Source organism: Rattus norvegicus, chromosome 1 (assembly GCF_036323735.1).
Source record: "Rattus norvegicus strain BN/NHsdMcwi chromosome 1, GRCr8, whole genome shotgun sequence".
In the NCBI taxonomy this organism is placed as follows: domain Eukaryota; kingdom Metazoa; phylum Chordata; class Mammalia; order Rodentia; family Muridae; genus Rattus; species Rattus norvegicus.
This window is the reverse complement of record NC_086019.1, coordinates 104,749,999-104,762,493: the sequence shown is the minus strand read 5'-3', so window position 1 is coordinate 104,762,493 and position 12,495 is coordinate 104,749,999. Positions and strand designations below refer to the sequence as shown.

The window sequence follows — 12,495 nt, the reverse complement described above, 5'->3', positions numbered from 1 at the left end:
TGCTGGGATTTGAACTCAGGACCTTGGGAAGAGCAGTCGGTGCTCTTAACCACTGAGCCATCTCTCCAGCCCTGGTTGGTTTTAGATTTATCTATTTATTTTATGTATGTGAGTACACTGTAGCTGTCTTCAGACGCACCAGAAGATGGTGTTCGATCCCATTACAGATGGTTGTGAGTCATCATGTGGTTGATGGGAATTGAACTCAGGACCTCTGCAAGAGCCATCTCTCCAGGCCCTTGTTTTTGTTTTTTAAGCAGGATCTCACTATGTAGTCCTGTGGGACCTGGAACATACACACACACACACACACACACACACACACACACACACACACACACAGACACACACTCTCTCTCTCTCTCTCCTTTTTTTTTTTTTAAAGATTGTTTTAGGGCTGGAGAGATGGCTCAGTGGTTAAGAGCACTGACGGCTCTTCCAGAGGTCCTGAGTTCAAATCCCAGTAACCACATGGTGGCTCACAACCATCTGTAATGGGATCTGATGCCCTCTTCTGGTGTGTCTGAAGACAGCTACAATGTGCTCACATATAATAAATAAATAAACCTTTCAAAAAAATTGTTTTAAGCCAGACAGTGGTGGCTGTGCACGCCTTTAATCCCAGCACTCCGGAAGCAGAGGCAGGCAGATCTCTGTGTTTGAGGCCAGCCTGGTCTACAGAGCAAGTTCTAGGACAGCCAGGTACACTGTCTCAAAAGAAAAAAAAATTAAAGTTTCAGGGGAGTTTTGTTTTTGTATTTTGTTTTGTTTTGTTTTTTTCAGTATGCATGTATGTGGGCATGCACAAAAGTCAGAAAACAACACACAGGGTCAGTTCTCTCCTTCACCATGTTGGTTCATGGGATCAACTCAGGTGTTTATACTCAGTAGTTATAACCTTTTTATAATCATTTTATCAGCTGAGCCATCTCACCCCGATCTGGAATTCTTGTGATCCACCTATATATATCTATCTCCACCCTGTGTTGTTCCTTAATCTTCTCTGCCTTTTTACCATGTGAGGTCACAAAAGAAGACAGAGTGTCTGTTCATTCAGGCTGAACATGAAGGCCACAGGCAAGAGACGTTGGAGAAGAGCCACCACCATGGCCTACCTAGCCTTTCACACTCACCTGGATCTGTGGGCTACGGCCAACTGGTTTACTCACTGCATATGGTCAACGCTCCCCCCCAATTCCACTCTGCTCACTAATGTTGCCCAGTTCCCTAGGCTGATGGAGGCTGTCTTAGTCCATTTCCTTTCTTGTATCTTACGGTTTGGTGATGGTGTTCTGTTTGTTGGAGTTTGGTTTGTTTGCTTGGTTTGGTTTGGTTTGATTTGGTTTGGTTTGGTTTGGTTTGGTTTCGAGAACCACAGTGTGTGTGTGTGTGTGTGTGTGTGTGTGTGTGTGTGTGTGTGTGTGTGTCCCTGGTGGACTAGAACTTCTATGGCTATGGCTATGGCACCAAAGACGGCCTTGCATTCCTGATTCTCCTGCCATTGGGATGACAGACTTGAGCCATCAGGCTCAACTTCCTCTGAGCCCATCTTCTGAGCTGTAACTGATTATCACAGACTGTCACTTGCCAAGAGTAAAGGTCACAGTACATGGCTGGTGAAGCTGGGAGCCCCATCTGGTTGGCATTTGTGAAGCTAATGGCATGACAGCTTCTAAGAGAACAAAGCCTGTCCCAGGGACCCTGATAACATGATATAGTGTGTGCGTGTCGCTGCTGCTGCTGTGATGACACACCGTGACAAGAAGCAACTCTGGGAGGAGAGGGTTTATTTAGCTTACACATTCCAAATCACTGAGGAGATCCAAGGTAGGAACTCAAACCTGGCAGGAACCTGGAAGCAGGGGCCATGGACAGGTGCTGCTGACTGGCTTGCTTCCTGTGGCTTGCTCAGCCTGCTTTCTTAAACCACCCATGACCACCAGCCCAGGGGTAGCACCATTCCCCATGGATGTAACCTATGTCATTAAGAAAATGCCCGGGGTTGGGGATTTAGCTCAGTGGTAAAGCGCTTGCCTAGCAAGCGCAAGGCCCTGGGTTCGTCGGTCCTCAGCTCCGAAAAAAAGAAAAAAAAAAAGGAGATTATTTAAAAAAAAAAAAAGAAAGAAAGAAAGAAAATGCCCTTACAGGCTTGCCTACAGCCCATCTTATGGAGGCCATTTGACAATAGAGGTTCCCTATAGTTTGTGACTGTAGCTTGTGTCAAATAGGCATAAAACCAGTCAGCACAGACAGGGCAGTTTTGGCAGGATCTCTCAGTTAAGGCCAGCCTGGTCTACAGGTCAAGTTACAGTTTAGCCGGATTACACAGAGAAGCCCTGTCCCAAGGAAGGGGAGTAGGACTGGAGGGGAAGCAGCATCGTATCTTTTTTCTTTTTCTTTCTTTCTTTTTTTTTTTCCTTTAGTGATCTTCTTTTATTTTTGAATGAGGGTGTCAGGTTCCCTGGAGTTACAGACAGTTGTGACCGGCCTTGTGAGTGCTGGGAATTGAGCCAGGGCCTTTTGGAAAAGCAGGCAATCAGTGCTCTTAACCACTGAGCCGTCTCTCCAGCCCCCATGACTTTATTTTAATGGTGTCAACGGGTATGGACACGTGAGGTCAGAAGAGAGTATTGAATTCCATGGAGCTGCACCCACTGTGAGTGCTGGGAAATGAATCAGGTCCTATGCAATGATACAGACTCCCCCCACCCCCCACCCCCCGGAGCTGAGGCCCAAACCCAGGGCCTTGCCATGCTCTACCACTGAGCTAAATCCCCAGGCCCTAGTACGGACTTTTAATCTCAATCATCTCTCCAGTCCCATTTCTTCTGGTTTTTGAGACAGAGGCTCGATGGGTGTGGTAATCCCAGAGGCAGGGCAGGTGAGCCTCCTTAAATTTGAGGGCAGCCTTGTTCATATATCTTGTTCCAGGCCAGGGCTACATAGTGTACTTCGTAAGACTCTCAAAAAAGAGAGGTAGTCTGACTAAGCCTGGCTGAATTGAAACTCACCATCCCAAGCTGTTCTAGAACTTACTGTGATTTTCCTGCCCCAGCCTTCAAGTGCTGAGATCCCAGGCCTGTTGTAGGACTCCATTAAAGCTCCACCTGGAGATGCCAGCAGTGTGAACGAACACAGGGGACTAAGTTTCCACATGTGAAAAAGTTAGGGCACAGTGAACACAGCACAGCCCCACTTCCCTCGCACCCACTCCTAAGCTTGTTGGGCTTCACCCAGCAGTAACCTAAACTTTCCACTCTCCAGTGACTGGCCAAAGCAAACCAAACAGGCACACCAGAGTTTGCAGAGCAGACCTGGGCTTCTGCAGGAGAGGCTTAGACGGAACTACCCAGGCAGGAGAGCCCTGCCTCGAACGCCACTGAGAGTGTCTGCTCAACAGTCGGCTATCAGCCTATCATGTGGGAAGTGCTGGGTTCAATCCCCAGAACTGCACAAAAAGAAGACACCTCGTATTTGTGTCATTTACTAACTCACTCCCAGTTTAGGGTAGGAAAACCTTCAGCTTACAGAGGACAAAGGGCCGGTTCTCACAGTGACAAAGCCAGCACCACTGTGACACCTGTAGACTGCATGTGACAGGTTCCCTGAGGTGCTATAAAAAGCAGCTCAGTGGGCTCACCGTGGCCTGCACAGAGCTGGGGTGCAGAGCACAGAGGAGCATAGATGGCAGGTCAGAGCTGGGGGTTGATTGTTTGGAAGACAAAGTCTAGTGTGATCCAGGCTGGCTTCAATCTCACAGCGAAGGATGATTTTGCCTGGATTACTGGCGTACTCTGCCTAGTCTTGTTTCTGCCATGCTGGAGGTGGAATCTAGGACTTTGTGCGTGCTAGCCAAGCACCATGGTATCTGCAGCCCCAGGATCTTGAGATGAGATCTCCATACATTATCTAAGCTGACCCTAAATCCAAGAATAAGCAACCCGCGACTCACAGAGAAGATTCGTCTGCCTTTGCCTCTCCTGTTGGAATTAAAAGTAGCACCACCACATCTTGCCTATTATATGACACAGGGTCTTCTTTGTAGCTAAGGCTAACCTTGAACTCCTGGTCCACCTGCTTCCAATGCACCATGTTATTCATTCTCGATCCTTTCTGAATTGCCTCTGTGTGAACTCAGGTGCAGTTCAGGTGTCAGCCCTGATAAACGATGGCGCTCCCCATACTTGAAAAATCCCAAGGATTTATCTCCTAGAAACCAAAACCCAAACCTAGACACATCCTGTGCTACACAGCAGCGGTGAGCTGGGAAGAGGTCGGGACCTGCCAGTACATTGATCAGATAGACTCTGGGGTAGCTGCTGTTTAGGGAAGACATAGTTCTGGGTGCAAGGACTTTGCAGGGTGGAAACAGCCACTAAAGAAGCCAAGACAGGGTTGGGGATTTAGCTCAGTGGTAGAGCGCTTGCCTAGGAAGCGCAAGGCCCTGGTTCGGTCCCCAGCTCCGAAAAAAAAAAAAAAAAAAAAAAAAGAAGCCAAGACAATGGGGAAGATAAGGAAACCATGGTGTGTGTTAAATGGTGATAAGGACAAAGCAGGGTGAGTCTGGTGCTGCAAGGGGTGCAGTTTGGGAAAAGGTATCATGAATCCTCTGCCTATGTGTTTAATCAAGGACGGGGATGAGATGGAGGAGAACACAGGAGCTTGGAGGGAAGATATTCCATTCTGGGGAAACAGCTAGTGCAAAGGCCCTTGGGCAAGAGAATGCCATCTGACACACCACGGACAGATAGTGTTGGAAAGGAACATTAATAGCATGAGATTAGGGGTTGGGGATTTAGCTCAGTGGTAGAGCGCTTGCCTAGGAAGCGCAAGGCCCTGGGTTCGATCCCCAGCTCCGAAAAAAAAAAAAAAAAAAAAGAACCAAAAAAAAAAAAATAGCATGAGATTAGCAGAGAGGGGTCAGGGCAGCAGAGTGAAGTAGTGCAGCTCTGTGTGGCCACCTTTTTTGGAGGGGTGAGGTGAGACTATGGATTGGGTCCAGGGCATCAAGCAAGCTAGTTCTCTGCCATTGACTCACTGGTGGATTCTAGGCGGCTGCTCTCCAACTGCGCGGTGCACCTGTCTGTCTTTTTACTTTTTGAGACAGGGTCTCAAAATTTATTAATTTACTAATTGCTCAGGCCAGCCTTGAAACAAGACCAGCCTCATTCCTCCTGCCTCAGGGTCCTTGGTAACTGGGGTGACAGGTCTGTGTTACCAGTCCCTGCTGAAAGGCTGGATTTTTTTTTTTATCCCCAAATGAATCAGGAACCCAAAGGCTGAAGGTTCACAAGTTCTGTGCCCCAGGGAATAGTTGGGGGCTAGGCAGTAGGGAAAATCAGAAAGGAGGCCACCTCGACATTCCTTATGGTAGAGGCAAGGCCTGTATAACGGCAGCTGAGGGGACTGACTGTTCCCATTCTACATATACTTCGAAGCTGGAAAGCCTAGCTGTATCCCTTCGCTGTCAGTTCAGGGCCCAAGCTGAGGTCTGCGGCCGCGCCACTTGTTACCACTAGGTGGCGCGTCCCACCCGGGCACGAACTCACCCCTGGCACTGTCTACCCCAAAGCTTCCTTTCACTTTCGGTCTTTGGCTGTCATCCAGTTCGGTCTTTCCACACCCAGCTGGGGCAAGCCTGGTGCGTGGGGTGAATGGCTTTCCAGGTCCCCGAGGGGCGGTCCCAAGGTCCCCACTCCGGGGCAGAGGGAGCAGGGTGCGAGACGTGGGGAGGATTCTGGGGACGTCGGTCGGGGTTCTTAGAAGGGGAGATGACTTTTCACCGTCACTGAGGCTCATGCAGGAAGCCTGGGGGAGCAGGAGGCGGAAACGCACCCACATCAAGGGCGGCAGCGCGGGGCGGCGGGGTACAGGGACGAGTGGGGAAGGGGCTGCAGGGTATGAGTCCAAAGTCTGCCCTTCTGTCACTTCCAAGACCCTGCCACAGGCATGAGGGGTCTCCAGCCGAGATGACAGTGCTGGCGCCAGCCTGGAGCCCAAATGTGCGTATAACTGAGGGGTGATGGAACTGGGTGGAGAAGGGAAATGGGCAGGGGATGGAGGCATGGGGAGACAGACATGGGACAGGGTTGGAGAAAAAAGAGAATGGTGTAGGATGAGGTGGAAAAAGATGGACACAGGTTTGTCACACCAGCCAAGTGCAGGACAGGCCAAGACAGGGAGGGAAGATGACACCCAGTTAATGAAGGACGCAGGATACAGGGAGCCCCTGCATGGAAGTCAGTGGCTGACACGACCTCCCTGTAGTCCTCCTTGTTGCTGTTGCTGCTGCTGCTGAGCCCTTGCCTGCGGGGGACACCTGACTGTTACTTCAGCCACAGTCCCATCTCCTCCAACTTCCACATGAGGATTAGCGAGTTGGTGAGCCGGCTCCCATCCCTGCCAGGCTGCTGTACTGATCCTTACCCTGCATCTCTGCCACTGTCTCTTGCAGCGACTCTATCTCTGTGGAGCCTCTGTGCCTCTCTTTTTGGATCTGTCCCCCCCCCCACCTTCTCTGGATCTCTTAGTATCTTTCTCTGTCCCTGTCTGTCTCTCTCTTTTTCTGAGTCCCTGTTGTACTGTCTGTCACTGTTTCTCTCTAGGTCTCTCGATTTCTGGCTTCCACTCTGGGTCTATGTTCCTCTCTGTCCCTCTCTCTGGATGCTTCTCTCTGTGGGTCTCTGCCTCTCTGTGAATCTCTTTGCTACTCTCTTGGTCCCTCTCCTTTTCCTCTCTCTTTTTTTCTTTCTCTCTCTCTCTGGTTCTCTTCTTCTTTATGTGAGTCCTGTCCCTTTTCTGTCCTTGTCCCCCTTTCTCAGGGTCTGTTTCCAGCTTCTCCAACTCTCTATAATTTGCTCTTGCTTTCAGTCAGGCCCCATCTTATTTTCTCCCATAGACTGACTACCTGCTTAAAGATTACCCAGTCACTGTGGCCATCAATCTTCAGGACGTGAGTCACAGTCGGGAGGGCCCTGGGATGGAGGTGGGAACCAGACACCAGATGCGCCACCCTTCAGGGACAAGGCTAGCGGGCCACCTCCTGCTTCCACAAACCTAGAAATCTAGACCTTCTCCCCACCCACCCCCACCCCACCCTGGCCCCGGACCCAGGCATCCTATCTTATTCTCCCATCAAGCTCTCAAGATTGGCTTCTCTGTTCCTTTGGCTGTAGTAGGTCCCTCCCTCTCAGGCATCTGGCCCCGCCCCTTGGTCCGGGGTCTTCAGACTTGTAGCCCTACCACTTCTCTCCCTTGGTGTCTGCCCGGGTCTCATCTCAGGAATTTGATCCTGACTCACCTGCATCATAAAAGTGTCAGGCCCACCCTCCTTACCCTTTCTGGCCTCTTTCAGGCCCCAGCCCCTCCCAACTTATCTTAGCATCTGGCCACGCCCATTCTCTTCTGCCACCTAGTCCGATCTTTAAACCATCTGGACCCGCCCTCCTTCCTTCTGCCTTCTGCCCCGGCCTGCCCCCTGTTAGTCATCTGGCCCCGCATCTTCTCCCTGAGATCTGGCCTGGGCTCTTGATCTTCAGGAGAAACACTGCAAGGCCTTGTGGAGCCTCTTCCTGGCCCATCGCTGGATAGAGCAACTGAAGACTGTGGCAGGGTCTAAAATGCAAAAGCTTCTGGAGGATGTCAATACGGAGATACATTTTGTCACCTCGTGTACCTTCCAGGTTAGCCTTAGAACTTGGTAATGAAGAAAGAGCGCCAAGTCCCTCCCCAGGCCTTGAAGAACAGCTCTGCTAGGTCTTTTTTTTTTTTTTAAAGATCTATTTATTATATATGAGTACACTGTAGCTGTCTTCAGACACACCAGAAGAGGGCATCAGATCCCATTACAGATGGTTGTGAGCCAACATGTGGTTGCTGGGATTTGAACTCAGGATCTCTGGAAGAGCAGTCAGTGCTCTAACCACTGAGCCATCTCTCCAGCCTCCTCTGCTAGGTCTTTTAGGGGGAGTTCGTTTTCTCCGAGCCTCGAGGTCACCTGTTACTGGGTCTTTGCCTTCAGTAGCTGAAGAAGGTTGTTACTAAGGTGTCCTCTCTCCCCTAACAACTGGAGAACCCTGGAGTCTTTGAGACCTGGGCCCATTGGCTCTGTGACTTCTGAAGGTCAGGGCCCTGGGTTGGTGGAGACACGGGTGTGACATGGTGATGACCTGTCCCTCCCTGCTCCCAGCCCCTACCAGAATGTCTTCGATTCGTCCAGACCAACATCTCCCACCTCCTGCAGGACACCTGCTCACAGCTGTTAGCTCTGAAGCCCTGTATCGGGAAAGCCTGCCAGAATTTCTCTCGGTGCCTGGAGGTGCAGTGCCAGCCGGGTAACAGTAGCCCCAGAGCCCAGCATCCCCCAGTGCCACCAGGCTCACAGCCTTGCTTACTGTGTCTCCCAGAGGCTTCTGCTTCCACTAGCCGGGACATGAGACAAGCGCTTTCTCCCTTATTTTTTCTCTTTTCTTTCTTCTTCTTTTAAGATTTATTTGTTTTTATGTGTGAGTGTTTTATCTACATACCTGTAAGTGCACTGAATGTGTGTCTGGTGCCTGAAGAGGCCAGAAGAGGGCGGCTGACTGATTCCCTGGAACTGGACTTAGAGCTACTTGTGAACCATCATGAGGGTGCTGGGACCCAGGTCCAATGCCAGAGCAGACAGTGTTCTTAACTGCTGAGCCACCACTTCAACCCTTTTTTCTTTTCTTTTGAGATAGGGTCTCATTGTGCAAGCTAGGCTGACCTTGAACTCAAAGCAATCCTCCTGCCTCAGTGTCCTGAGTTCTGGGATTACAGGTATGAAGCCAACGCATCTGGCTTCCTTTCCTTTTTCCATGTTTTTATCATCATACATTGATTATGTATAGCAATGTCTCGTGACATTTCATATGTCTACACTTTCATCACAGTCACCATTACCTTCTCTTGTCTGCCTCCCTGTTTCACTGATCCCCTTCCTCCTTCCCAATGGCCCCTCTCCTTCTTCCTTTTTTATATTTAAGCCACTTAGGTGGTTGCCTGTAGGAACTGTGCAGGAGTTATTTACAGGGCATCTTAGCAAGGCTACATTCCTGAAGAAAATGTCTCTTCCTGCCTAGCAAAAGCTAATTCCCACAGATGCTCAGGAAAGGACGGGCATTCCTTTTTATGGCCTCAGTTTACCTATCTTTGAGAAGGAAACAGAATTTGTAGTCTGTTGGTCTAGGGCAGCCCTGTCTACAGGGGATGGGGACTGAGTAAGCAGAGGATTCTGGATACTAGCAGACATGCTCATTACCTTTTTCCTTTCTCTTTTACTGTTATTGATGCTGTTCTGCAGAGACAGGGTCTGTCTATATAGTCCAGGCTGCCTCTAACTTGCTATGCCGACCAGGCTGAGATCCCCTTGCTTCTGCCTTCTGAGTTCAGGACTGAAGGTGTGGACCATGGTGTCCAGCCATGCTCATACCTTTTATCCCCAGTGTTGGTTTATTTTTGAGACAGTGTTACAGTGTATGTTTCTGTCAGTCCCAGAACTCACTATGTAGATCAGGCTAACCTCAAAGAGACCTGTCGCTTCTGCCTCCTGAGTGCTGGCTTATTAAAGGCACGGTGTGCCAGGCCTACCTCGTGCCCCAGGTTTTGGTTTTGTTGTTTGTAGGTCCCTCATGAACCATCACCCATAGCACTCCAGGACTTTCCATGTTTGCTCTGCTGAACCCACTCGGTTACCTGGTTCTTCTCTCCCCAGACTCCTCCACCCTGCTTCCCCCAGAGAGTCCTGGAGCCCTAGGAGCCACGGAGCTTCCAAAGCCTCAGCCCAGGCAGCTGTGGCTCCTGCTGCTACTGCCTCTCACAGTGGTGCTGCTGGCAGCCGCCTGGTGCCTTCGCTGGCAAAGGACAAGAAGGAGGGTGGAGCTCCGCCCTGGGGTGAGCCTAGTGTCCAGGGCAGTTGGATGGAGTGGGTGGTAAGGGATGAGGGTGGCAGGTGGCTGACCTTGTGGGGGCCTCAGGTGCCCCTCCCCTCCCATCCCTAGGATGTGAGACTTGTGCGTCGCTGACTCAGCCAGGGTCTTCTCTCGGTGAGTCTACCCTACTGCTTACACTGCAGCCTGGAATGGCCAGGCTTCGGGATGAGAGTCAGTCCAAGATTTGGGGGCTGTCTTACTATTTCTCACAGGAGGGGTCGAGATTCAGGAGAGTGGTGTGTGTGTCAGGGGCAAGGCAGTCTTTGCTAAGCTTCTAGTGTGGCAACACTCAGGGGGTTTCTGCAGCTCCCACAGTCACAAGGCTGTGGAGGGCTGGGAAAGATCATGGGTCTGCTGTGAGAATGAGCAAAGAGGCAGAAGGCTGGTCCCCTGCCAGTACCCGAATTTTAGAATGTAATATGTTTTACACTCATAATGCCTCTCATGTGGAGGTTACACCTGTAACCCCAGCCCTTGGGAGCCCGGAGCAGGAGAATTGCTGAACTGTCTGGCCACCCTGTGCTACAAAGTGAGTTCAAGGCCACTGTGAGATACACAATGAACTCTTGTCTCCTGTCTCAAATAAACAAACAAAAACATTCAGTTCAGTCACACTTATTGTTTTTTTCAGATGAGGTCTCACTATGTTGCCCAAACTGACTTAAAACACTTTTTGAACACCTCAATGAACCTTCCTGCCCCTACCTTCCAAATAGCTTGGGCTTACGGGCATGCTATATACAACAAGGCTTTTCTCTTCTTTTTTTTTTTCTTGGTGCTAGGGTTGGGAACCAAAACAAGGAACAAGCTAGGCAAATGCTGTGCTGAGCTACATCCCCAGCCCAGAGGACACACTGTCTGGGCCTGGCGATGGACATGTGTAATTCCAGAGCTTCTGGATTGGAGATGCTGAAACTGGAGGATACTGACTTTAAGAAAAACAGAAAGGAAGAAGGGGATGCATTGTCGCCCTGTGTGGTCGCTTCTGTCACCTCCGCCCCTTAAAATAAAAACAACTGCCGGGTATGGTGCTGCGTGCCTGGAATCTCAGTATTCAGGAGGCTGAGGCAGAGAGATCAAAACTTCAAGGCCAGCCTGGGCTACTGAGTGAGCTCAAGGCCAACCTGGGTTACTGAGTGAGTTCAAGGACAGCCTGGGAAACTTCATAAAATCTGTCTCAAAATAACAATGGAAAACAGAAATGCTGGCACTGGAGCTTAGTGGCAGGGTCCCTGCACATGTGAGACTCTGGCTCCCATCTGCGGCTGCCACACAGTCGCTATAGAAACACGTCATCTGTACTTAAGATTCACACTGCCAAAATGAATTTCCTGTCAGCTTAATTAAAACAATTAGATTGTTTAAATTTTCCAAATTTAAGTTTTTAAATTTTGCGGTTTCCCATTTCTGAAACACACAGCCATAGCGGTACATGTGTGTAAACCCATCTCTACTTATTTATTTTTGAGATAGGGTCTATGTAGTTCGGATGGCCTGGAATGTAGGGGCAATACTCCGGTCTCAGCCTCTGGGGTGCTGGAGTCACAGGTGTGTATTACCATACCTGACAGTAATTCCTCTTTTTAAAAGAAATTATGCCAGACTTCCCCCACCAAATAAACTGAAAAAAGGATTACACCCGGGGAGCGGGCACAGTGTATTATGGCACCTGTATATAAGTCAGAGGACATGTGGGAAGCTGGTTCTTTCACCATGTTGGCCCTCCAGTGTTGGATGGAACTCCAGTGGTCAAACTCGGCAGCAGAGGCCTTTTACCCATTAACCCAGCTTGAAGGCCATGACTCCTTTGGTTTTGAAATGAGGGTCTCATGTAGTCCTATCTGACCTGGAACTCACTCTGTAGACCAGGCTGGCTTGGAACTCAGAGATCCACCTGCTTCTGCCTCCTCCAAGATAGGTGAGCCACCAGGCTTGGCTGTAAAACTTCCTTTAAAAAAAAAAAAAAAAAAAAAAGTAGAGCGCTTACCTAGGAAGCGCAAGGCCCTGGGTTCGGTCCCCAGCTCCGAAAAAAAAGAAAAAAAGAACCAAAAAAAAAAAAAAAAAAAAAAAGACTTGCAGCAGATTTTTGTGGTGCAAATCTGTACTCCCTTATACATTCTGGAGAAGAGGCAGAAAGATCAGGAATTCTGGGTTATCTACTGTTGCAAAGAAGTCTGAGGCTAACCTAAGCAGTGTTGAGGGGGTAAGGGAGTGGGAGGGTGTAGTTCAATCTTAGAGGATTTGCTTGTCTTTCACAGAAAGGGGATGGGGGCATAGGTCAGTGTTAGAATGCAGTCTGTGAACTCCACTTCAGACAGACCATTGATGATCCCATTTTACAGAGGATACTGAGGCCAAGCCGGAGTCATCTGACAGACGTTTTGCACAGCCTGGACACAGGGACAGTTGGGTGGAGGCTGGCCTCCTCTTGGACCTGCCTCAGCCAGCTCTCCCCAGGATGGAGACAACATCAGAACTCAACAAAAGTCCCACTCGCCCCATTCTGTACAAAGCCCTTGCCCCCATGAACTTGTATATAAAATTT

The 12,495-nt window shown here is 49.7% G+C and overlaps 1 protein-coding gene across 1 annotated transcript; it reads left to right on the top strand.

The window, feature by feature from the left end:
- Nucleotides 1-5,568: 5,568 nt before the first annotated feature.
- Flt3lg (Fms related receptor tyrosine kinase 3 ligand) lies at nucleotides 5,569-10,976 on the top strand. Its single transcript, NM_001305939.1, is given in 9 exon segments — nucleotides 5,569-5,641; nucleotides 5,936-6,002; nucleotides 6,268-6,381; nucleotides 6,899-6,952; nucleotides 7,539-7,682; nucleotides 8,189-8,333; nucleotides 9,734-9,912; nucleotides 9,996-10,064; nucleotides 10,733-10,976. Coding segments are annotated over 7 exon segments (693 nt in total). The 5' UTR covers nucleotides 5,569-5,641; nucleotides 5,936-5,969; the 3' UTR covers nucleotides 10,020-10,064; nucleotides 10,733-10,976.
- Nucleotides 10,977-12,495: the final 1,519 nt, after the last annotated feature.